This window comes from Haliaeetus albicilla, chromosome 10 (assembly GCF_947461875.1).
Source record: "Haliaeetus albicilla chromosome 10, bHalAlb1.1, whole genome shotgun sequence".
Taxonomy (NCBI): Eukaryota; Metazoa; Chordata; class Aves; order Accipitriformes; family Accipitridae; genus Haliaeetus; species Haliaeetus albicilla.
The window spans coordinates 26450718-26473799 of record NC_091492.1 but is presented as its reverse complement, the minus strand read 5'-3'; the positions used below and the strand labels follow the sequence as shown (position 1 = coordinate 26473799).

At 53.7% G+C, this 23082-nt stretch overlaps 1 protein-coding gene across 23 annotated transcripts in view; it reads left to right on the top strand.

Annotated features, from left to right (window-relative positions):
- Positions 1-9983, top strand: part of MEF2D (myocyte enhancer factor 2D) — a 103341-nt gene extending 93358 nt beyond the window's left edge. For all 23 annotated transcript variants that reach the window (XM_069795580.1, XM_069795588.1, XM_069795599.1 and 20 more), the window contains one exon: positions 1091-9983. In XM_069795580.1, the coding sequence (XP_069651681.1) occupies positions 1091-1421 (331 nt within the window). In that variant the 3' untranslated portion in view covers positions 1422-9983. The remainder of the gene's footprint in view (positions 1-1090) is intronic.
- Positions 9984-23082: the final 13099 nt, after the last annotated feature.

The following is a 23082-nucleotide window of genomic DNA, read 5'->3' as shown; positions in this document are numbered from 1 at the left end:
GGGGTGGTCGTTACAGAATAAGATGTCTGGAAATAGTGGTCCCGCTAGTGTAGAAAGAGGGTAGCTTTTAATACTGAAAATGAATTGCTTTACTCCAGGGAAAAAAAATACGTGCACTTGCATATTGGAGCAGGTTTTCTGAAGTGGATCCACTTTTAGGCTGGAATAAAGCTTCCACACACAGACCTTTTTCAGAGTATCTTAGTCAAAATAAAGATTTAAGCCACTTGCCTATGATCACACTAAGACCGTGGGACAAAAAGAGGCAAGAATTGAAGAGGAGGATTCAGTGACTTTGCCCCAAAGCCAGCTTAGGAGTAAGACTCTGACATCTCCAGCGTGAAGTACCAGGCGGATGTATGGAGGCACCAGGCTTTTGCACAGGGAGTTCAGTGCGTTTCTCCACTGCCTGGAGCACGTTTTCCAGGCAGGGCAGGTAGCAGCTTCCCCAGCAGCTGCCTGGACCTCCTGCGCCAGCGGGGCTGCAGGACGTGTGGCAAGCCTGGATGGAGTTTCGGGATGTAGTGAAGAGGCTGTAGAGGTTCCCGGCTTGGAGGAAAACCACCCGTCAGACCCCTCCGCCAGATTTGTGCAGCCCACGGGGGATGCTGGGGTAGAGCGAGACAGGGGTGTCTCAGCCTGTCCCTCTCCTCCACGCGTTTGAGTGGCTGCTGTGGGGCCGGCAGGTGGGATCGGGGCTGAGTCGTGGGGTGCTGGTGGAGGAGAGATGCTGCCCGCAGGGGTTGTGCAGGGTCTCATCCTGGTGCAGCAGTGATGTGTCATGGTGAGTGTGCAGATTAGGAATTCTGGAGTCATAGTAATTCATAATTCTAATTATGAATCCAGATTCATAATCTAATTCAGATTCATAATCTAATCCAGATTCATAATTCTGGATTCATTCAGCTGTGGGGTCTGTGGGTTGTGCATTCTGTGGATTGGAGGGTAAAAGGCCACTGAAAAGATGAATAATGAGAGACTTCCCGTTATCTCCTCCTCCATCTGTTTCTCCCCCTTCCTCCCCTCCTGCTCTCCTCCTCCTCCTCCTCCTCCTCTCCCAACCTCATCCCCCTGCCTTCCGGCCACCCAGACAAGGGAGTCACTTGTCCCACACCACCACTTTGACTGTCAACACCAACCCCAACATCAGCATCAAGTCGGAACCCGTCTCGCCCAACCGGGAAAGAAACACTGCTACCCCGCTCAGCACCTTCCCCCACCAGCCCCGGCACGAGCCCACCGGCCGCTCGCCCGTCGACAGCCTCAGCAGCAACACCAGCTCCTATGAAGGCAGCAGCGAGCGGGACGATCCTGCCCGCCCCGATTTCGGCTCATCCCTGGGCCTCCTGCGACCCACCAGCGAGCCCGAGGGGGAAAGCCCCTCTGTAAAGCGTATGCGGTTGGATACCTGGGTCACATAACGGGTCCCCGCCGTCCCTGGGAGTGTCGCCGGCTCGCAGCGGGGCCATGGGGAGGGGATGGGAGGGTTGGGGGGGGTGGGGGGTGCAGGGGCAAAATGGGCTACTGGGGTGGGGTGGGGGGAAATTATCATAAACTGCCTGAGAAATAGCTTTAGGATTTTGTAGGCATTCATTCTAGCGCAGCAGGCGATGCACGCAGTACATAAGGCGCTCTTCGGCCGGGGGCAGCAGGCTCGGGAATAGCCAGGCATGTGGGGAAGGTGGGGGGGAGTGGAAATTAAATACCTGCGTCCTCATCGAAAAAAGCAGTCCCTGGCGATGCTCATCCCCATGAGCCGGTGCAGACAGGCGAACCAGGCGGCAGTCAGTGCCCGCTGACCAGTGAGACCCCGGGGATGTTGGTATGTCCCCCCCTCCCTGGGAGGTCGGACCGTATCCCTAGAGAAGAGCGCCTGCAGCAGGACAGGATCTGAGGGGAGACGGGGCACAGAGCATCCCTGAAACGCGCCTTCGAGCAGCGCCTGGGCTCTCCCAGGTCCACGTGCAGGGAGGGACAGTTCAGACACGATCCAGCTCTCAGAAAGGTTGAAAGGCTTTGGCAGGTGCCGGTTTTCCTAAAAAAGGGTTTTCCTAAACCTATTTTCCTAAACCCTTTGGGAAGGCAGGCTGGCATTGGCTGGGGGTGGCACGGAGAGCCCAGCTTCAATATTAAATGCGGTGCAGATGCATCTGCAGCCTGCTTGTGCTGCCTGGGTCCCATAAAGGTGTGGTGTGTCGGGGAAATAAGAGGCAGATTTTTAAGGCTTAATCCTGTTGCATGAAAAATAGGTGCAGAGAGGATCCTTTTGGGCAGATAAGGGAACTCCCACTATTTCTGGCCACAGTCATTTTAAAACTGCAGTTAACCTGCAGAGGGGAAAATCTTGCCTCTGCCTGGGCGCAGCGTGTTTGAAGAGGACGGATGCGTTATTGCTGCTTTTAAAGAAAATTGCAGGTTTTACCAAACAAAATTTGTAAATGCATTTTAAAAATGCATTCCCATTCCCCATGGGCCAAAGCTTTAGATTAAAAAAATAGGAATAAATGATTTTTATTGAAGGATGCAACTGAAATAATTATCCTTTGGGATTTTGCCTGAAGGTTTCTAGGCCTCAAAAGGTGAAGGTGAGCTGTGCGGAAAATCTGCCGAAGTCTTGACGGAGTGATTTAGTGGAAGGAAAAAGGAGGAAAACCCAAGGAATCTCCTCGTGTTGGTGCTTCCTCTGGCAGTTTTCCAGGGACAGGCAGCAGTGCCCTGACCCCAAAATGCAGCAGCCAGCTCAGGGCTTGAGGGTTTGGAGGAGAAAGAACCATTTCTGGCTGGCGTAGGCTTTTAGGGATGGGCTTTCTCCCTGCAGATGCTCTTCTCTGGGATGCCGGTCCCCCGTCTCCATCCCAGCCTGCCGCCTTGTCACCCTTGCACCGCCTGCGCGGGGACAGCCCTGGCCCCGCTTCACCCCTGGGGTCACGTTCACCAAACCGGCACAAAACCTGCCTGGATGCCACCTTTGCCAAACAGCTCCTTCAGCGGCCGGAGCCTGGATGGGCTCCGGGGGCTGTGGAGAAGCCGGGAGCTGCTTTGGGGCCAGCATCCCCCCTGAAGTCGGTGCAAAGAGAGAGGAGCAAAAAGTCACGGTTGGATTTGTAGCTCTCCTAGTGCCCTCCACCAAGCATCCAGTGTCCAGCTCAGCCTGCTGAAATGAGTCGTGTTGCATAAAGATGTGCTGGGATGATGGCAAAACTAGAAGCAAATTTATGGTTTTTTTATAAACTTTTTCTAACCAAGCGTTTTTCCCAAAGTTTCTAATTGGAAAAACAATTTAGAAAAAAATTATTATTATTGAAACAAACAGGGGCAACTTAAAGCGAGTGGCTGGAGGAGGAGAGGAAATCCTCCAAAAATTGGGTGAAAATTAATAGCTTTGAGAAATGATGGCCAAAGAGGGAAAATGTGGCCATGTCCTGCCCGGTCAGGCACAACAGGGCACAAGCTGCTGGCTAAAAAGAGCCTCGCAGTACATCTCCCAGCACGTCCCTTCTGAGCTAATGTCTACCCTGACTTTTCCTCCTCTCCCCAGTGATGAAACCAGTTCGGATGCGGAGACCCAGCAGAGGGACTAGGGTGGCCGATGCTCAGCCCGGGACTGACCTGCCAGAGCCACCGATGAGCTGATGCGCTGCAGTGCCGGCTCACGCCGAGCCTTGCCCGGTTATCCGCATCTCACCGAAGCCCGGGGCGAGCACCGTGCCCTGAAATCCCTGCCTGCGGGAATGAGGCCCCAAGAGATGGGCTGGCTAAAATTTCCCCATACAAATCTTTGCAATATCAAATTGCTGCCAGAAAAGTTTTTCCCAATGGTGATGATGATTTTTTTTTTGAATGATAAATTTTAATGCCCTCTCCTGTTCCCACGCTCCGGAGGGCCCCAGGCAGGTGGTGGGAATCCCGCAGCATTGGGGAGGGCTCCTGGCAGGTTTTGTGTGGTTAAACCCCCCCTGTCTCCCCTTCCCCGAGCTGTACCCAGTGGGTACCGCCGTGTGCTGGGGAGATGCTCGGATCTCACCTCCAAAATACCGGCGTGGCATCGGCGACAGAAGCGGATCTCCCTCCCTCCGCCTCCGTTTGTCCATACGGGAAGCGGGAGAGACGCTGCAGACCGTGGTCCTCCTCGCCCACGCTGATCCCCCCTCGACCCGGCGATGCTGGGCGTACCGGACACGCACCTGAGCTCTTTGCACGGCCTTGCTTTGGAAATTAGGTGGGATTAACGACCTCTCATTGGTCTCATTTTATATTTTTTTTTCTTCACAAAAAGAAAATAAACCCAACCAAACAGTTTCTCCTCTGCTGGGGAGCGGCGCGGCAGGAGGTGCCGGCAGAGCGGCTTGCTCCGGAGACCCTGGCGGGGAGGAGACGGCGAAGAGCCGCCCCGACACTCGACGCTGTCCCTGCCGCTGGAGCATCGGTGCGGAGCAACCCCGAGGCGGGGGGAGGGAAACCAAAAAACATTTTTGCTCATTAACTTCATGCCCTGACTCCCAAGTTCACACTTCTACCTTGAAGCTGAGAGCCTGGAAAAAACAAAATCCAAGACATAGAAACGCTCTGGGTTACGTAGAGATGCAGGTTTAGACCTACCTGGAGGGGAAAGTGCGAGTGGTTTGGCACCGTGCCATGCCGTGACCTTCCAGAGCGGATCCACAGCAGCGCGGCGGTGGGACTCGACGATCCCCTGGGCTGGTGCCACGGGCAAGTACGGCTCGTGGGAAAAGTGGGGATGCCCCGGGTCGGATACGGCATTAGCTTCACCGTCGCGGTGAAATGGTTTTGGGGGTTGGTTTGTCGGGGGTCTTTATTTTGTTGGGGGCTTGGGGTTTGTTGTTTTTTTTGTTTGTTTGTTTTTTTGTCCGGGTCATTATTCTTTATTTCCCCCCCCAGACTGTAGTATCCAGTAAACTCCTCCTAATTTTCAAAAGACAACGAGAAGAATGACAATCTAAGAAACCAACACCCTCCTTTGTGCTTCTATAAATACGTTTCTGATCTAATTTTATTTCTCGTGCTCATCTGTACTGTTGACAGTTACAATTGTGTATAATTTTTTTTTTATTTGGAATTTTTGCGTTGTATAGGGTTTAGTTTTAAAATATATATATATTTTCCATTTTTTAAAAAGGGGTGTTGCAAAAAAAATTGCACGATTTAAATGACAATAGTTAAAATGCTGCAGTTTTTAGAGATGTGGAAGCAAAATGGAGCTTATTTATTCTCAAAGGCTATAAAGGTGTAAAATGCATGAAGAAAAAAAAAACATTTACAAAAAAAAAAAAAAGACAAAAAAAGTGTAACCTGAACAAAGTGTAGCGTTAAAAATTTTAAAGGATGACAACAACAAGAAAAAAAAAAAAAACAAAACAAAAAAAAACCCAACAAAAAAACAGCTAATATATTGTGTTTGGGCTAGTTTGCTTTTGTTTTTAATTGTTCCTTTTTTGGAGAATGAAATACAATTGTGTATATTTTCATATAAGAAGTATGCACTGATATGTTTCAAAAATGATATATTACTTTCTAAAAGTGTGGTTACTTACCAAAGTCTGTTTCTGATCTTTACCTTCTTGAAATCTCTGTGGATCCCTCGAACACGCGCACGCCGGGGCTCAACGCCGCGGGCCGGATCCAGAGGTAAGCCGGGGTGGTTTGCACTCCGGGGCCGGCCGCCGAACGGTGCAGACCCCCCCACTCCAGCCTCTGCTGGCATCAGCCCCCTCTTCTCCCTCCGGTTGCTCCAGGACTCCTCTGGTCCCCACGGAGCGATTGGGATGCGGGAGCCCAACGCCGGTGTGGCTGCTTTTGGGGGGGACGCGGGGCTGGCACTGGTGGATGCGGCCGCGATGCTGGCGTTGAGGGGGTGGCTGTGACCCCCCCCATCCCGGGAAGGCTGGTCTTTCCCAGGATTTGGCAGAGTTGAGGCCGGTTAGTTTTGGGGGTGTTTGTGCCGGCGGTGGTGGGGACGGGGCTGGCCAGATCCATGGTGTCCCTCGATGGGACGATGCTGGAGAGAGCAGTGTTACGGGGCGGGGGGGGGTGCGTGTGTGCAAATGCAGAATAAAGGGTACGTCCATGTGCCGGGGGGACACGGCGAGTCGGTGAGGTCTCTGCCGCCGTCATGTGCCAGGATAACTGGGGTTTTGGCCCTGGCTGGTGCAGAGAGGAGGAGAAGGAGGATGGAAGGAGGTGGTGGGGTCTGGCTCGGGTGATGCTGCTGCCGGCAGCCGTAGCACCCGGATGGGGTGGGAAGTCACCTGCCCACCCCAGGATGAGATTTGGGGATGGAGCAGAACCCTAAATGATGCCTCGAACCTCAAATACCAGGGGGGGGCTGCCGGGGTGCATCAGGCAGGCATTGAGGATGGTGATGGATGGATGGCAACGGTCTCACCCGCTCCAGGAGTGGGGGGGCACTGCAGAGGCAGCGAGCCAGTGCCAGGTTGGGTGCGAGGGGACGAGTTGACCCCATGCTAACGGGGCGGTTTTGGGGGGATGGCGAAGAGCCTGGCTGCGTCGGAAGCTTGGATGAAGGCTGCTGGGGCTGAGGGGGGGTTGGTGCCAGGACAGGCGGCGGGGGGTAGATCTGGTTGTGGTTGTGCAAGGAGCACCCCTGAGCCCTGTGGAGGGGGGTTGTGGTCATGGTGGGGAGACCCTCGGAGAAGGGGTTTGTCAGCATCACGTGTATGGGGCCGGAGCTGGGGTTGGGGGTCTGAGGGCAGATGGGGGTGTTAAAACTAGAGCTGGTCACAAAGGGCCACGTGTGCTCCCGTGGGGGAAAGCAGAGTGAGGAGAAAGAAAAATGTTTCCTTTTCTTCCCCCCTTTTTCACTTTTTCTCTTCCTCCCCCAAAAAAGTCTCAGCAAACCAGGGAAAAAGCAAATTTGCAACCACCCTCACCCCCCCATTTTCCTTGAAAATTCCAGCTCCTGTGCTTTTTTTCCCTCCTTACGTTGCTCAGTTGGGAAATCCCCCCCCCCCAACACTTTTGAGGGGAATTGGAAAGTTTGTCACCAGCTCTGGGGAAGGAAAATGCTGCAAACTGCCATTGCCTGTGCGGGATTCAGAGAAGGGGCTGTGGGCAGGGCTGTGGGCAAGGCTGTGGGGCGGGGGGCTCTTGGTGCCCCCCAGCATCCCCACCGCGCTGCCGGCTTTCTGGCAGGGGTGAGCAGGGCGAGCATCCCCTTGGGGTGGGGAAGGAGTTTGTGGCATCTTCCCAGCCATGCCTTGTCTGTACCATCCTGCCTTCTCCTTCCATCCTTCTGGCTGAGGGCACAATTTGGGGATGTTTCGGGGATTTTGAACATCCAAAGTGGCAAAAATTCATCCCCATCTGCCTCTCATGGGGCTGCAGGTGAGTCCGTAACTGTGGGCTTCAGCTGAAGGTTTGCTCTTGTTTCGCTTTCCCATTTTCTCATAATTTTACTCTGCCTTTCCTTCTTCCACTCTCGCTTCACTTTTTTTTTCTTTTCTTTTTTTTTTTCTTTTTTTTTTTCCAACAAAAAAACTCAACCAGACCCATAAACCGAGTATTGTGTTTTCGCTACCTCCATCACCCTTCCCTATCTGAAGCCAGAAGCCATGCTTGGGATGTAAGAGGGCCTTTCCCCCTTTATTTTTTCCTTTTCTCCCGAGATTTTATCTCCCCTGTCTGCCCTTCTCCCCCCTCCTCCTCTCTCTCTGATCTTTCACTTGTATTTTACCTGGCTACTGTAACTGTAAATAGCGAGTTTCAATATGTTAGCAATGGTAACAGTACAGAAAACTGTTTTTTGGGTTTTTTTGGTTGTATTGATATGAAATGAGATTATATTTTTGTCAGAGTATATTGTAATAATACTGACTTTGGACATGGCCGAATTGTACAGCTATTTCTTGTTCAACCCTCTTGGCTCTTCCTGTGCACCCCCTTCCCCATCCCTCCCCAATTTTCCATGTCCCAGACCCGGACCCTGCCAGGCTCCCGGCTGGGAGCAGCCACTTGGCAATGGCTTGAGCACCAGGGATGCTTTTCTGCAAAAGGTCCCCAAAGTGCTGGCATGTCACCCGTGGGTCCAGAGAGGTCAGCAACACCCAGAAATAGCTTGGAGCGAGCCTTGGAAATAGGGAAGTACCTGGTGCGCAGGGATGCTCTGGCTCACTGCTATGCCCCAGGCAGGAATAGGGGACCTCGGAGGAGTGGACAGGATCGTCCCAGCTCCCCTCTCCTCCCCAGTGGGTGGAAAACCCCCTTTATTTTCCAGTTTATTCCTCTGGAGCTCCGTCCTCTAAGAGCTGTGCCTTTTTGGAAGTATGCTTTCCTTAAGCCAGAAGAGGGTGGTGTGGCTCAGGCTGCACTGGGCACCTCGTTGCATCTTCAGAGCAGGCTGGGATGGTTTTCTGGGAACTGGGGATTTTCTAACATCCCCAGCCCGATGCCGTTGGGAGAGGTAGAGAAATGCAAGGCGTCGCTGGGCTGGGGTGGGCTGCTGCCCCCCGGCATTTTACCACAGGGCGTGGGGTAACCACCAGCTTCGTGGTGGGGGGAAAAGAAGGTATTTCTTTTGAGTTTGCAGAGGGGGATTTTCCTACCGGTACCACTCAAGTCACCAAGACGTAGACACCGGTGCAGTTCCTCGCTCTCCGGCCTTGAACATGCCGCAGAGTGGTACGGAGCATCCTTTCCCTGGGTGGAAACACGCTGGCATAGGACGAATGCTGGGACACCCCCGCGGGCTCCCGGCATCTCCCTTTGAGACCGAGGGGCAAAGCAGCCCCTGCCCGGCCCCGTCACCCAGCTTGGGCCATGACTCCCCTCCCCACGGCTCTTTCCAAGCAGTTTGCAGGCAAATAGGATGCTGAAACGGGTGGGGACCATCGTGACTGTGCTGCTGTCCCCCCCTTGGCAAACACGTCCCCCACCGATGGCCTCTGGGTTGGGTCTTGGGTCTTACCCCATCCCCTTTGCTCCCCCCAGCTCCCTGTAGCTCTAGTAAAGCAGGTAGGTGTTAGCAAACTCTGGGGTATCTGCAACAATCTTTGTAAAATAGAATAGACCCTTTAAATGATGCACTAAAAATAAAAAAAAAAAAATAAACTCCCTCCCCAACTTCTCTGTATGATGGTTAGTTGGATCTCCTACACAGCTCAGCCCATCTGTATCGGCACAAGCAGCTCTTCTCCCCCCCCCCGCCCCAGGATGCTGCACAGGTAGAAACAAAACGGAACGTGCACTTCCCCTGAGTAGTTTTATTTATTGTTTTGAGAAGCAATTTAAAAGGAAAAAAAAAAGATAAACTGTGTATCTATAAATATATATATATATTTTTAACCTCTTTTTTTTTTCCTGATGCTCCTCCACACGTGTGCGTGTGTGTGCGTGTATGTGTGCGTGTGTGTGAGTCAAGGGATTCTGCGCCCATGGGTGACAGATTGGGACAGCCATGGGACGGTCACACTCGTCCTGTGGACGGGACGCGGGGACCAGGGTGTCCTCTTCTCCGTATCCAGCTCTTCAGGTGCGATGCAACGAAAGCCAAGCAGCAGCATTGAGAGGGGAGGGAGGATTTACGCCAAGAGCTTGTAAAGTTTTAACTGGGATCTTTGACTAATTCCATCTTTCTCTTGAGTATTTGCACCCTTGGGGTCTGGTCCGGCCAAGAATCTCCCGAGCCCTGGGGACGCCATCGACCCCGTCCCCGTCCCCTCCCATCCTTGCTCCCGACCTGCACCCTTGACAATCAGTGGCTCCTTCCCAGGGACTGCAGCACGTGGTTGAGACGTCTGTTTCGTTTTTTCAGTATTCCTTTTTTTGTGCTGTATGGTGATGCGTTATTGTATATTCCACAATAAGAAAAAAAAGATATAAAAAAATGATGATAATAATAATAATAATTACCATGAAAAATTCTTATGAGTTTTGTTTGGAAACTCTTTCACTATATTTGTTGTAAAGAGGTTTACTATTAAAAAGAAAAAAATACACGTTTCTGATAATTTTCTGTGCCTCTGGCTCTTTCTTTCCCACCCTCCTCAGCCCCCCGCCTTGCAGGGTGCAGCGGGATGTCGCTCTGGGTCCAGGGTTCAAGCTCCTGCCAGAAGTCCTGGTGAGGTGGGCGTGCTCCCTGTGTCACCTAGTCTCAGTGGCTGGCGGTGACACTGCTGTCCCAGTTCCCACTGGTTGCATTAGCACAAGCTTGCCCAGCTGCATGACCGTGGCCGGGCAGTGGGACAGGTCGGGGGGCTGGAGCAGGGGGGTTACCCTCCTTTCCTGCTCAGGGGTCCCCAATTTCCCATCCCTGTCCCATGTCCACAAAGGATCCAACCAGTCTGAGGACCAGTGGCTACCCCTTGCTTGGCGGACAGCCCCCTCCCCACAGGCAACCCTGATGCGGGGATGATGGTCACCCTGGGATGCTCCTGGGGGAGACGGTGGTTCCCACCACAACGTTTCTGGTGCCTCCCTGCAGACCGCGTGTCCTTGGGCTGCTCGCTTGCTTGGCCGGGGATGGACACCCCCAAGACACCCCATGCTATGGCTCCCATGGATCCTTGCAGCCTCCTCGCGGGTCAGGCGCCGCATTTCCTACTCAAACCCTTTCTCAGTGGGTGTCAGAGCGTCTCCTGATCCCAGTGCCTCGTGAGACCCGCATGGGCTTGAAATTCAAACAGGGCCTGGAGATGGGAATTCTGTTGAGCTTCCAGCAAGGATACCAAGATAAGTGTGACCGCCTGAAGGCTGCCTTTGGTTTGGGGGGTCCCCATTGCACTCCCCCCCGGCTCTCTGCTGGGTATCTTTGGGGTCAGGATATCCTCAGGGATGTTGCGGGGCAGGGAGGGCAGCACTGTCTGGTTCCTCTGGGTTGGAACTGGTGGGAGCTGGTGGGAGCAGTGGGTCGGGGTGTAGGGCAGAGCCTGCACCCCGCTGCATCCCTCCACCCGCTGCAGTGGGACTCTGGTTTTTAGGGACCAGCCCGGGGCAGGATCTGGCCCCTCCAGGGCAGCCCCCCCCCAGCTGCTGATTTCAATTAAACCAGGCCAAGAGCCACCTCCCAGCAAAAAATCAAGTTTTCACCCCAAAACTAATGGGGGAAAAATCCCTTTTCCACCCCCACCTCCGCCTGCAGCCTCTCCCGGAGGGCGCCGACACCCTCCCCCCCCCCAGGCAGAGCCAACGCTTATTTCTTTTAATGCTCAAAATGCAAATTTATTAAATTTTTCCCAATTAAACGCCCATTTCGGGAAGGGGGGTGAATGGCCCGCACGGTCGCGTTTCGCCCCAATGGCCGCGAGGTGGCGGCAGAGCGCAGCGCGCCGCGGCGCTGATTGACAGCTGTCACTCACCGCGGCTGTTCATGCGCCGAGGGCAGCTGGAAATGAAGGGTTTGAGTGGGTTCGTGGCTGTGGGGCAGCCCGGGGCTGCCAGCGTGGGATGTTTTTGGGCCCCAGCGTGGTTATTTCCTTGTTACAACGTCCCATGAACTGTGCGGTCGGGGAGCTCCTGAATTTGGTGTGAATTCCTTGAAAAGAAATAAAAATACAGGAACACACCTTTGCTGACCTAGCCAGTGTTAGCAGCAAGGTCTATGGGCAGCCTGCAAGACTGACAACCCATGCAGGTGAGGCAATGACCAGGACCATCGCCCTTTGGGCTTGCGAAGCCGGACTTGGAGTTGCCAAGGGGTGCCCAGCGCTCCCAGAGATGAGTTTGGCCATCCCAGGAAGACGGGTTGAAGAGTGGTTTCAAAGCTCTCCACCTCTGAGAGGCTTCTCCTTGAAGGGCAGGAGCGTCTTGCTGCTGCTTTGCTACCTAGGCAGTCGGTCAGGGCTGAATGCAGGCAGCTGGCCCCAAAATGTCCAACAAACCATTTTCGTTGGAAAACGCCATTTCATCAGATTCACTTTTTTTACAGGACCAGGCTGTGTGCTGCGAGAGCCAGTCCCTGCCGCACAAAGCTCTTGCTCTTCCCGAGCTGACGGGAACTGGGGATGTAAATATCGAGGATTTATCAAAAGGCACTTTCACGAATAGAGCAATAACTGTATTTTTATCGCAGCTCCCTTTTGTGCTGGAGGTGCTTTCTGCACAGGCATGTGCTGGGAAGCATCTCTGCCCTCTGTCAATAAGGCAGCCTGAGGAAGAGAGAGGAAAGAAAGAGAAAATCCTTTGCCCTGAATCATTCAGCTGGCAGCCTGGGAAAGCCATGGAGTTTTTCTCTCCTGTATTTCTAAGTTTGAGTAAAGGAGGAAGCTGGAAGCTGAAGTTTGGTTCATCCTTGTGTACTGGGTGACCCTTGGTTAAAGCATCGTCCAGCTCCAGGTCTCAGTTTCCCCACATTAAGATAATCACCCCCTGCAGCCAGAAACTGTTCTTTGTACAGTTGAAGAATAGTAAAAGAATAAACCACAAGTTTACCTGTTATTTCTTGATTTTTGAGGTGTGGTCTTAGTGCAGGAGAAGGAACTGGGGGTCAGTAGTGTGAGGTAACAGGGGGCATTTAAATCCCTAGTTTGGCTGCATTTGATGTTAGAAGGATGCCGGGGACAGCACCTTTCCAGCAAGCCCGTGCAAAGTTTGTATCCATGAAATTACGGGCCTTTGAACTCATGCATCCGGCACACACACACCCCAAAGACTGTCCACAAGCTCCTTGCTGTTCCTGACTGTTTATTTTACAGACCACCCTTCTCAAACTTTGAAGTAGATTTAAACAACAGCAACAGAATTATATGCCCAGTATAAATCTTTAATCAGAACATGTTTTCCCCCCCTCAGAGCCTGCACTGCTGTGTACAATCAGAACGCAAATCAAAAGAAAGCGGAGTAAATTATTCATTGGGAATCTATTTCTGCTTTCCCTACATGGGAGACTTGGAGGCATAGTTCGGGGGTGAGCGGCTGTCTCGGGGCTATTAATATTCACTCCAATAAGTTGAGCTGCGGCCACAGCGCCTAGGGATGGGTAAATTGCCAGTAACTTCGGCTTTTGCTTTGTGCTTTACTCAAACTTAGACATATGGGAGAGAAAAACTCCTCGTTCTGCTCTCCCAGCAGTGTGTCTGGCGGGGGGGGGGGGGGGCAAGGGTCTGGGGTGACCCACGGGTGTAAGCTCCACCAGCTCCAGCCCCTCTACGCAGGACAGCAGCGCTGGATGCTGGCACATCTCCCACCTAGCCCGTGGGAAGATCCTTGCGTGGCTACAGCTCCATCCGCACCAGAAAGCATCTGCGCAGATTTCCACCCGATGGGAATCGGTCCCCTGAGCCAACCCGGCATGTCTCACCAGCTATTTCCATACCTCCCTCTCCCGAGCGCATTGCACCCACCTACAAACGCTATTTATAAAATAGCACTTCTAATATACAGCCGACACAAAGCCACACCTGCCTGTGAAGCATCGCATTGTGGGGCCCGGCTCATGTTTTGCAACTAACGTGACACAGAGGCATTGGAAGGATCTAAACATTTAGGCAGAGTTGCCAAAGCTGTTCAGAGAATAGTGCAGATTATGCTTTTGGAGGGGGGGGAGTGTTGTTGTTAATATTATTATTGTTGTTGTTGTTGTCGTCGTTGTCATCATCAGCATTATTATCCAAGGAATGCTTGGGCCTATATATTGATAAATATCTGACACAGCGCATTGTTCTCAGTCGTCAGTGGAAGCAAAACCCTTTTTCTTGGTTGGGTTTTGTTGGGTTTTTTTATTATTTTATTTCAGAGTTACACTCCACAGCACAAACTGTAAAAATACATTTTAAAATGGCAAAAAACAGATAGGTCGAGACCTTTCTGTTAACAATCCTCCACCCCATCCTTGAAATCTAAACTAGTGAAGGATTTTGCAGAAAATAATGGATCATTTTCCCATTTACCCATGATTCAAGGATTAATAACTAATCCCATCAAAGGACATCTGCTTAGATTGTTCCTTGTCAGTGAAAGTAAATAGAGCCTTTTAGTCTTTAGACCTAAACTCCTCTGAGGTTATTATGCTGAGGGAACCTCCTACAAGCGGTTGCTTTCTCTTTCGCTCCTGCTGTGACTAACCCTGGAGGGAGAAAGCAAACTTTGCTAGTCCCTGGACATAAAGGTTATTTGCTAGAATGGAGGAGACTTTTATGAGAGGCCGGGTAAGCTGAGACCCTCACCCTCCCCTAAGGCTTGGCTCTAGCAGGGGGCTGCAGCCTGCCGAGCCCTTTGAGTTTCATTGTCCTGCCTCGACAGAAGATTTCCCCCTTTCAGGTCGGGGATGCTGTCCCCCCGAAAGCTTCTCCCTTATTTACGTGGTGCTTTGGATCCACTTGTTTGGGGTTAAATGGGAAAATGAGAAATTGTTTGGGTTTGGGTCTAAAATCTTCGGGGGTTGGCAGAAAAAGTCTCAGTGGGAGGTGGGTGCGTGGAGGAATGGAAGGGGCTGGGGGCTCCATCGGCACACGCGTCCGGCGGAGGTACGGCACACCGCTGCGGCATTGGGGGACGTGGGTAGAGGGATGCTAGAGGTCTTGAGGGCAAAAGACCTGGGAAATAATGAACTTCTTGTTAAATAACGGGCTGTCGTACTATGACTTGAGTTTTCAGCCGTAGGGCTCCCAATGCGTCACAAAAAGCTGCTTTTTTTGGGAGATGGAGACTTTCTGAAAGGCCAGGAGGGGCTAAGCCAAAACGTGAGCAAATTGCCCGAAATAAGAGGAGCCCTGCCTCTTCCTCTGCCCAGGAGCTACTCTGTAAATATTAACGAATGGCCCTTCCCAGGGCAGAAAGAACCCCGAAGGAGATATCCCATGGGGTCACCTGGGGAGAGCCTGGCAAAGGTCGCAGCAGAGCCAAGCTCTTCTTTTCTTTCCCTGTACTGGGGTGGAAATAACCACCAGGTGCCCATGCCAGGCACTTGGAGGGATGCATGTTGTAAGCATTTCAGAACATCTAAAATTAGACTTTTTTTTTCTTCCCCCTAGCAGAACACAGCTGAGTGTCTCATCCACGAACACCAGCTGTGGATTTTTTTGCTCTTGCTTTGGAAAAAGCTTCCTCAGAGATACAGACAAAAAAGAAACGCTGCTCCACCCTCTCCCTGACGCACACAAAATACAAGAGTAATTGCAAACTGGGGCCGTGGGCCCCAAACCCAGACCCTGCTCTGGGCTATTGAGGGAAATCTTTCAAAATCCGAATGGAAACCAGCCCCATCGGCCTTTTGCCATGTGGAGAAGCCGGTCCTGCTGTGCTCACCCTCCCAGCCCTCCGGACCTGCAGACCCGACGCCTCTGTAATCTAGACTCGGCTTCAAGCTCCGGCTAAGGGAACAATTGCAGGCAAAGCCAGTGGGAGTTCAAAAGGAGCAATACTGAATTAAACGATAGCAATTTCCCTTATTTTCTGCCGCTTAAAGGTGCACGCTGGGAATGTTTAAATATCCTTGTTATCCCCTTCAATACTTAGAGAACATTTTTTTAACGAGCAGGGCTGTAATCAGGCCGCGTTCGTGCCAGGCATCTCTTACTAACAAACGCCATTCTCCAAAAGAGCTGTCCAGATCAAAGCCCTTTGAAGCAGAAGAAAAGGCACCTGCTGGACTGAGTGCTTCGGGCAGCTGTGCAAGCCGGGGTAGGTGCCGGGGGGACACTTTACCCAATTTTACTGAGACAAAACAGAGCTCCACTCCGGTATGGGAAGAGAGAATTTTTGTGTTTGGTTTGGGGCTGGGGTTGGTATTTTTTTCTGTTTTTTTTGCTACTGGTTTGGGGATGAGCTGAAACTGAGGATGACATCGCATCTCAGGCCAAGATGAGCTGATATAAATGAATTTGCTTGTTTTCCGGCTCTGGCCCCCTTCCGCTCTGAAACTCCCAGGTTACGTGGCCGCCTTGGAAGGCATCGAGCTGCGATTTGGTCTTTTGGGTGAACTATTAAAATCTCCACCTGAGGGAGGAAATACTTGCTGGGGAAAGGCAGGAGGAAGGCATGAGTTTTTCCAACCCAGGAGCTGGCTCAGGGGAGAAGGGTTTGTCTCTGTGCAGCTGCACGTGGCCAGCGGGTTTCTTGGTTGAGGATGGAGCAAAGGGTTCGGGCAGGCAGCGGCTGCCTGTACACGGCTGGCACAGCCCTGCGGGCCTGGGGACGGCTCCGGAGCTTCTCTGCTGCTGTCCTTCGGCGCGCAACCGCTTGCTTCAAAATGCATCTTTTGTTGCAAATTTCTTTGTCTGGGGAGTTGGGGGGATGCTGAAGCGGTGGCACTACGCGGCCCAGGCAGCAGCAAAAATGCCCAGCGAGCACAGTCACTTGCAGAAAAGTGCAGTGCACGAGGTTGGTGCTTTTTAGCACAGAGACAAAGACATTTAGTTGGAAATCACCCAGCTCCAGACCTCTCTCCCTCCCCCAAATCTACGAGCCACTAACTTGCTCAGGCACCCGTACCCCAAATTTTGATGTGACTGGGGCCACCGGGAGAATTTCAAACAAAAACATGTATCTGAACATCACCCAGTATCAGCAATACACACTTTTAGGGGCAGCGGTTGTTGCGTGGCCATGGTTTATAGAAAATAAGCACATGCAGTTTGTCTAGATAGAGTCACACATGTTTGTGCACATCTCGGTGCAAATACTTAAAAAGCCAAAAATCTTCTTTGAACCATATGTGGCATTTCTTACAGAGCTCAAACATCTCCTGAATGGAGCCTCTCTGAGCTGGCAGGCAGAAAAAAAATGAGGGAATTTCCCTTAAAAACCCCAGCAGGGAAGGGACAGGCTGTTCCATGCTGGGGCCCTGCAAGGCTCTCCGCACCCTGCAGAGCCGTCACTGCCTCGGAACTGCTTGCTGGTGTCCAGCACCCACTACTGAGTAAAGAGATCACCAATCTTTTCCCCCCAAGCAGGGCAAAGGCTGTGGGCAGAGCATTTTTACGGTGGGTATTTTGCCCTTCCACACGCGCGGGGGCACGGAGAGCATCTCCCTGCAGGTGTCCTGCACGGACGGTGCCGGGAGCTCCTTGCGTGGACGGAACCGGTGTGTGCACGTATGCAGCTGTATGTAAATCAAACCGTGCACACACTCTGCATGCACATTGCACACTCGCAGCCCGTGTGTCCCACATGCATGGTACGCGCACCCGGCGTGCAAGCACGCTTGCTGCACGCTTGCAAGGAATACATGCGCGGGGCGCACACATATAGGGCACATATGGATAGGGTATATGAACACCCCAAGGGTTTCTGGGCAGTTTGGGGGGGGCTGCTGCTGGTGAATTAGCCCCCTGCTTTCGCAGCAGGCATCCCCCCTCTTTGCAGCTCCCCGATGTGCATGGCCTCTCCCGGGTCTGACCTGGGCAGGGGGCTGAGGGTAGGGAAGGGGCTGCGGTGCTGGGGGGGGCAGAACCTGGACCCCGCGGGGCCGCAATATCTTGCAAAGACTCATCGAAATAAAATCCGGCGGGGGCTGCGCACCGGCCGTTGGAGAGGGGGACATACACCTGACCCCCCCCACACCCCCCTGCATGGCGTGTGCCTTGCTGCAAGCAAGCACAGCGACGGGCGCGTTTCTGGGCAGAATTAGGGATTGGGGGGGTGTTTTGCATTATCTCAACAAGTCTTTTTTAATGGGTGCGGGGCTGTGCGGCTCCGTGCGGGGGTGGGGGGGTGAGGAGGGGGGGGAGCACCGCCGCCTGCGGCTCTTCCGCGACCCCCGCGGGGCTGGTGGTGGCACCGGGGGGGGTCCTCGCCGGTCCCCTGCCCGCCTGCCTCCCCCAGCCCTGGACAGCGAAAATCCCGGTTTTCCAAGGTGAAGAATCCTCCTGGATCATCTGAGACTAACCGCCCCCCCACCCCCCCCCCACCCCCGACCCCGCGCTGCCGCAGCCCGGCATTTGTCTTCCATCATAAACTTGCTTAAAAAATAAGTTTAAAACGCCTGTTTTCCTTAAAGAACGCCCCTTTCACTGCCCGTACGGCAAATGAGTGACGCTGTAAAAAATAAATGTGAGCTGAGATGGGTACAAAACTCCTGGGCTGTAGGCAAAGGCTGCGTGCCTTCGGATGGAGGAGCCAGCATTTCCTCAGGGCTTTCAGAGGTAATTCCGAAAAAACTGGGATGAATTTATCTGTCTCTTCCCTCCAACCCCTCCTCTTTAAAGTTCAATGTAAGGGAAAATAAAGCAGAGCTTTGCGACCCGAAAAATGAAGGTGTGGAGCCGGAGCAGCACCCGAGCCTCTTCTGAAGGCAAAAGTCACCACTTTCTTTAATTGCTACTTTGGGGTAAGGAGGGGGGATAATAATAAATCCATTTTTTTAGCATAATCTGGTGGGCGATGATCGCGGGTGATGCCAGAGCCTCTGGGGTCTGGAGTGAGGATTTTTGCAGGGAAAACGCTTCATCTCGTTGGTCGTCGGTAATTGCGAATTTGCCAAGAGAGGGGGAACCGAAAGGGATTTTTTAATTTTTTTTCCCCCCTTTCCGAACAGTGTTCTCTGCATTTCGAAACTCACAGGATATTTGTAGAAACTAGCGGCTTAATTCCCCAAATATAAACAATAACCAAATCAAAATATAAAATGCAACGGAACGGAGATGCCCAGGATAAGGGAAGGTCCCTCAGCCTGTCGCCGTGCAGGTTGTTTTCCATTTGTGGACATTCACAGTATAGAAATGAATGAAAAAATAAATAATAATAATAAATCCTGGTAGCTCAGGAATTCGTGAGGGATGGGGCAGAGGAATGCAGAAAGCAACGACCCGGACGGGGCTGGGAAAAGCGGTTCAGTTGCCGAGGAGCTGCAAAACCGCTGAAAAGGGCTTTTCCCAATTAAGAAAAAAAAAAAAAAAAAAAAAAGGAAAGAAAGAAGGACAGAAACCCCTGCAATACCTCTTTCCTCATGTCTGTTGCGCTTGCCTGCGAATGGCACGGGTGAGGAGCAGGAATAACCCGGGCTCCGGTGCACCGAGCCCTTGGGATGGTTTTGCTCACTTTGGGTATTTTTATATATATTTTTATTATTCAAACTAATCCCCCAAACGTGCTTAGCGGAAGGAATCGATTCTTGATTTCATTTCATTCTCGTTGTTTTGGGGTTTGGGTAGCTGGCGAAATAGAGTAAATGTTATTCATTGGGGAGGAAAAAAAATTTTAAAAATCCAAAGTAGGGAAGAAAATTAGAGTCCAACTTGAAATGGACATTACTTTTCTTTAATAAGCCGCGATTAGAGTTTGTGGAAAGAGGAAGACAAAGTCATTTCCCAAGTAGAAGGGGGGAAAGCACAGAGCCGGGTATAACTTGAGAAAATGCCACGGGGGGGACACGCTACCAGTGTCCCCCCGCTCTTCTCCGACAGATACCGTGGGGGAAATCCGCTCCCCGCGTTGTTCCTGCGGTGACACCCCCAGCTTTGATCAGCTTTCAGTAAATGCCAGGGCGACTTTGCTCCTAAACTGTGCTTATTAAACAAAAAAACCCAAACCAAAACCCCAAACCCCCCCGACGATGCTTATAAAATCGCAGGTAACTCTTTACTGAAAGAAGGGAACCCGAGAGCGAGCGTGTGCGCTGGAAAATCACCGGTTTATGGTGGGTTTGTTCGGTTTTTTGTTGGGGTTTTTTTTGTATTATTTCTTTTAAATAAAATGTAAGAAGTCAGTGGTTACCTTTAAAATACTCTTTGCAGCGGGTGGGCGCAGCCGGTCCCAGGAGCGGTCCGACCCCCCCACCCCGGCACCCGGCGTTTCCCGTAATTAACAGGTTTTTGGGGGGCTCCTCGGAGGAGCCCGGCTGGGCCGTGCTGTTCACCGGGAGTTTATTTCAAAGGGAGGACATTTTTATTTTTAATTAAGGAACAAATTCGGAGCGGCCACGCGGGACCCGGCCACGCGTGTCTGCGCCCCCCGAGCTCTTTGTGCACCCTTTCAACCCCCTCCTCCCCCCCCCAATAACCTTTTTTCCCCCTCCCGCCTCACCCCAATTCCCAACCCCAAACCCTGCTGCGGGTTTTCTCGCTCGCCGCCTCTCAGCCCTCCGTTGGCTGCGGGAGAGAGGTTGCCATATTTGCATATATGGTAATGAGCTCCTAATTGCCAGGCTTACTGCGCTTCGCTGATCGATTTCGAGCAATACATAGGTTAAGGAAGCTTGGAAATATCGCGACTCCCCCCCCCCCCCCCCGCCGGACCCCCCCCTTGCGATGGAGCTGGCCCCGCATTTGCATGGCAACTTTTTAAAAATATACCACGTATACTTTACGTATAGGCTACGTGGAGGCTCCTCGGCCGCTCCTATATATCCTTACGTCGGGCCCGGCCCCCCTCTCCTCCGGCCGCCGCCGCCGAGACCCGCGGATTGCAGAGGTGGGGGCGAACCGGGCTGGGGCTGGGGGCGGGCGGGGGACGGCAGGGCAGGCAGGGAGGGCAGGGGAGGGCAGGGCAGGCAGGAAGGTGAGGGCAGGGCAGGCAGGGAGGTGAGGGCAGGGCGGGCAGGCAGGCGGGCGAGGCGAGCAGGGGAGTGCAGGCAGGGTAAGAGGGCAGGTAGGCAGGGAGGGCGATGCAGGCAGGGGCGGGCAGCGCGGGTAGGTGAGCCGGGGCAGGTAGGGATGCAAGGCGATGGAGGAAGGCAGGGCAGGCGGAGGAGCGGGGCAGGCGGGCAGGGAGAGGGGTGCAGGCAGGTGAGGAGGGTGGCGGGGGGAGCGCAGGGAGGGAGGGCAGAGCAGGCGGTGCGGGCAGGGCAGGCAGGGCAGGCAGGGCAGGCGGGACCCTCCGGCCTCACGGGCGCACCCCCCCTCCGACAGCCGCCCCGAGGTTGAGCTGAAGAAGTCGGGGATAACCCCGGGGGGGGGAAGAGGGGCGGCCGGGCCGGGACCCCCCGCAAACCGTCGCTTCCCCCGGCTCCATCCCCATCCCCACGGCGGCCGGGCCGGGGCGCGGAGCCCCCGCGGAGCCTCCGCGTACGGCGCTGGGCCGGCCCCGCGGCCGGACAAACAATGTGCGACTTGGCGGAACAAAAGCCGCACGGCTTGGGTTGCTGAACACGTCTGAGGCCAGACGAGCCGCGCGATTTATTGGACTCGGTGAGAAAATCATAATAAAATAAATAAATAATAAATAAAAAAGGGGGGGGGAGCCGGCGGCGGGGGAGGGGGTTGGGGGGCTCCGTCTCTCAAAGCGTCTTTATTAGGGGTTGGGGGTGGCAGCGCTGTGGGGCTGGGTTGGGCGGGGGGGGGATGTCCCGGGAGCGGGGGGGCCGGCTCCTGTTCCGGTGCGGGTCCCGTCCCGTCCCGTCCCGTGTTCCCCCCCGGGCCGGCTGCGGGCTCGGCTTTTCCCCCAAAGCCGTGGGGGCGGGTGGGAGCCTCCCCGCCCCCCGCCCGCCGGCATCCCTGCAGCTAAGAAAGTTTGGGGACGACCCCCGGACTTCCCTCCCCCGTCCCCGGCCACCCCGGGCCGGGACCGTTATAGAAATGCCCCGGCCCCCCACCCCCCGCGGCAGCAGCCAGCTTGCCACGATCCCGGGGGTGACCCAGACCCGCTCCGAGTGGAGGGTGCACTGCCACCTCCCCCCCCGGGACCGAGTTTTGGGGCGCAGAGGCCTCCCCCGCACCCCCCGCCGCTCTGGGCAGGGGATGGGAGCAGTGGGTGGAAAGCCTGGCAGGATACGGCCATTCCCGGTCCTTGCCCCCCCACCCCACGCGCGTCCGTGGGCTCACGGTTACCCCCCCTCCCCACGCCAATCCAAACTCCCACTCGTGGGCAGGGAGCAGGCAGCACCGCTGCCCACGGGGACTGTGGGTTTTGCTCGAGGGGATGCTCGTCGTGCGGGGGGGGCAGCTCCCCCAAATCCCCCCTCCTGGAAGCGGCTTCCCCGCGGGAGGGGCCGGGTGGGGGGTTCTGCAAGGGGCCGGGGAGCAGCGTGGAGCGGTGTTGCGTGGGGACACGCACACGGGTGACCGTGGAAGTGGAGGGTGGAGGGGCCGCCCCCCCCCCCCGCCCAGATCGCGGCTGCTCCACGCTGGGAGGAGGATTATCCTTTTCTTTTTTTGGGGGGGGGGGGGGGGGGGGTAAGGTGATGTATGGCAGAGGGGGGGGATTCCCGGGTCCGCACCTCGTTATCGAATAAGCAAATCCCGATGGATGGGGTTCAAAATAAATTAAATCCGCGTTACAATAAACCCAGCGCGGAGGTTACGCAGCTGAGCGCGGCCGGGTGTGGAGTGGAGGGGCAAAGAGGGGGTTTCTCCCCGCTCCTCGCAAATTTCTCGTTGCATTTCTTTAATTTCTCCCTCCCCCCGCCCCCAACCAGGACCTCCGCTCAATTCCCCCCCCCGCCCGGGGATTTCTGCCTTCGGGCGGCCCCGCAGCAGGCCGGGAAGGTCACCGAAAAGAAGTGGGGTGTTTTATTGTGTGTTTTTTTCTTTAAAAAATTAGTATTTTTTTTTTTTTTAGTAGCTATTCGGGGCCAGATGTGAGCCTTGGAGCTGCAGCTGGCCGTGCCCCGGCCCAAACCCACCTCCCGGGTTGCAGCGGGCCCGGGCACCCGGTGCTGCCACCGGTGGAAAACCTCGCACGGCTTTTTATTTTTTCTTCCTTTTTTTTTTTTTTTGTTTTTCTGCCTTTAAATTTTCATTTTAATTTTCCCGATTTCTCTTAAAAATATGCATCCCTGTCCTCTGTCCTTAATTCTCCCCATCGGCGCGGGGAAAGGGGAGGAGATTGCACTCAAACGGTGCAGGGGAAAAAATAAAATCGTGTATTGGGGTTTATTTTCGGTTTGTGCGTGGATTCTCGTCTCTGCAGAAAAGCACTTGGTACCCGTCGGGTCAGGTCCTGCCCAGCTCAGCTCCGTTTTTAGCCCTGGGCAACCCCCCCTCAAAAAAAAAAAAAAAATTAAGTTTTTCTTTATGCAATGGTGTACGTGCAAATTTTAGGGCTGGAAATCTTTAAATCTGCCGTGAATCGGGGGATCCCGCGATCGCGGCAACGGTTCCTCGTATTTATTGCTTTTTTTGTCTGGCTTCGGTTTGCGTAAAGCGACTTTCTAGAAAAGCAGCAAAGCATGGAGCAGGTTTTTATTCGCTAATGAAACTCAAAACACACCCGAGTATTTGCTGCAAATCGCTCGTG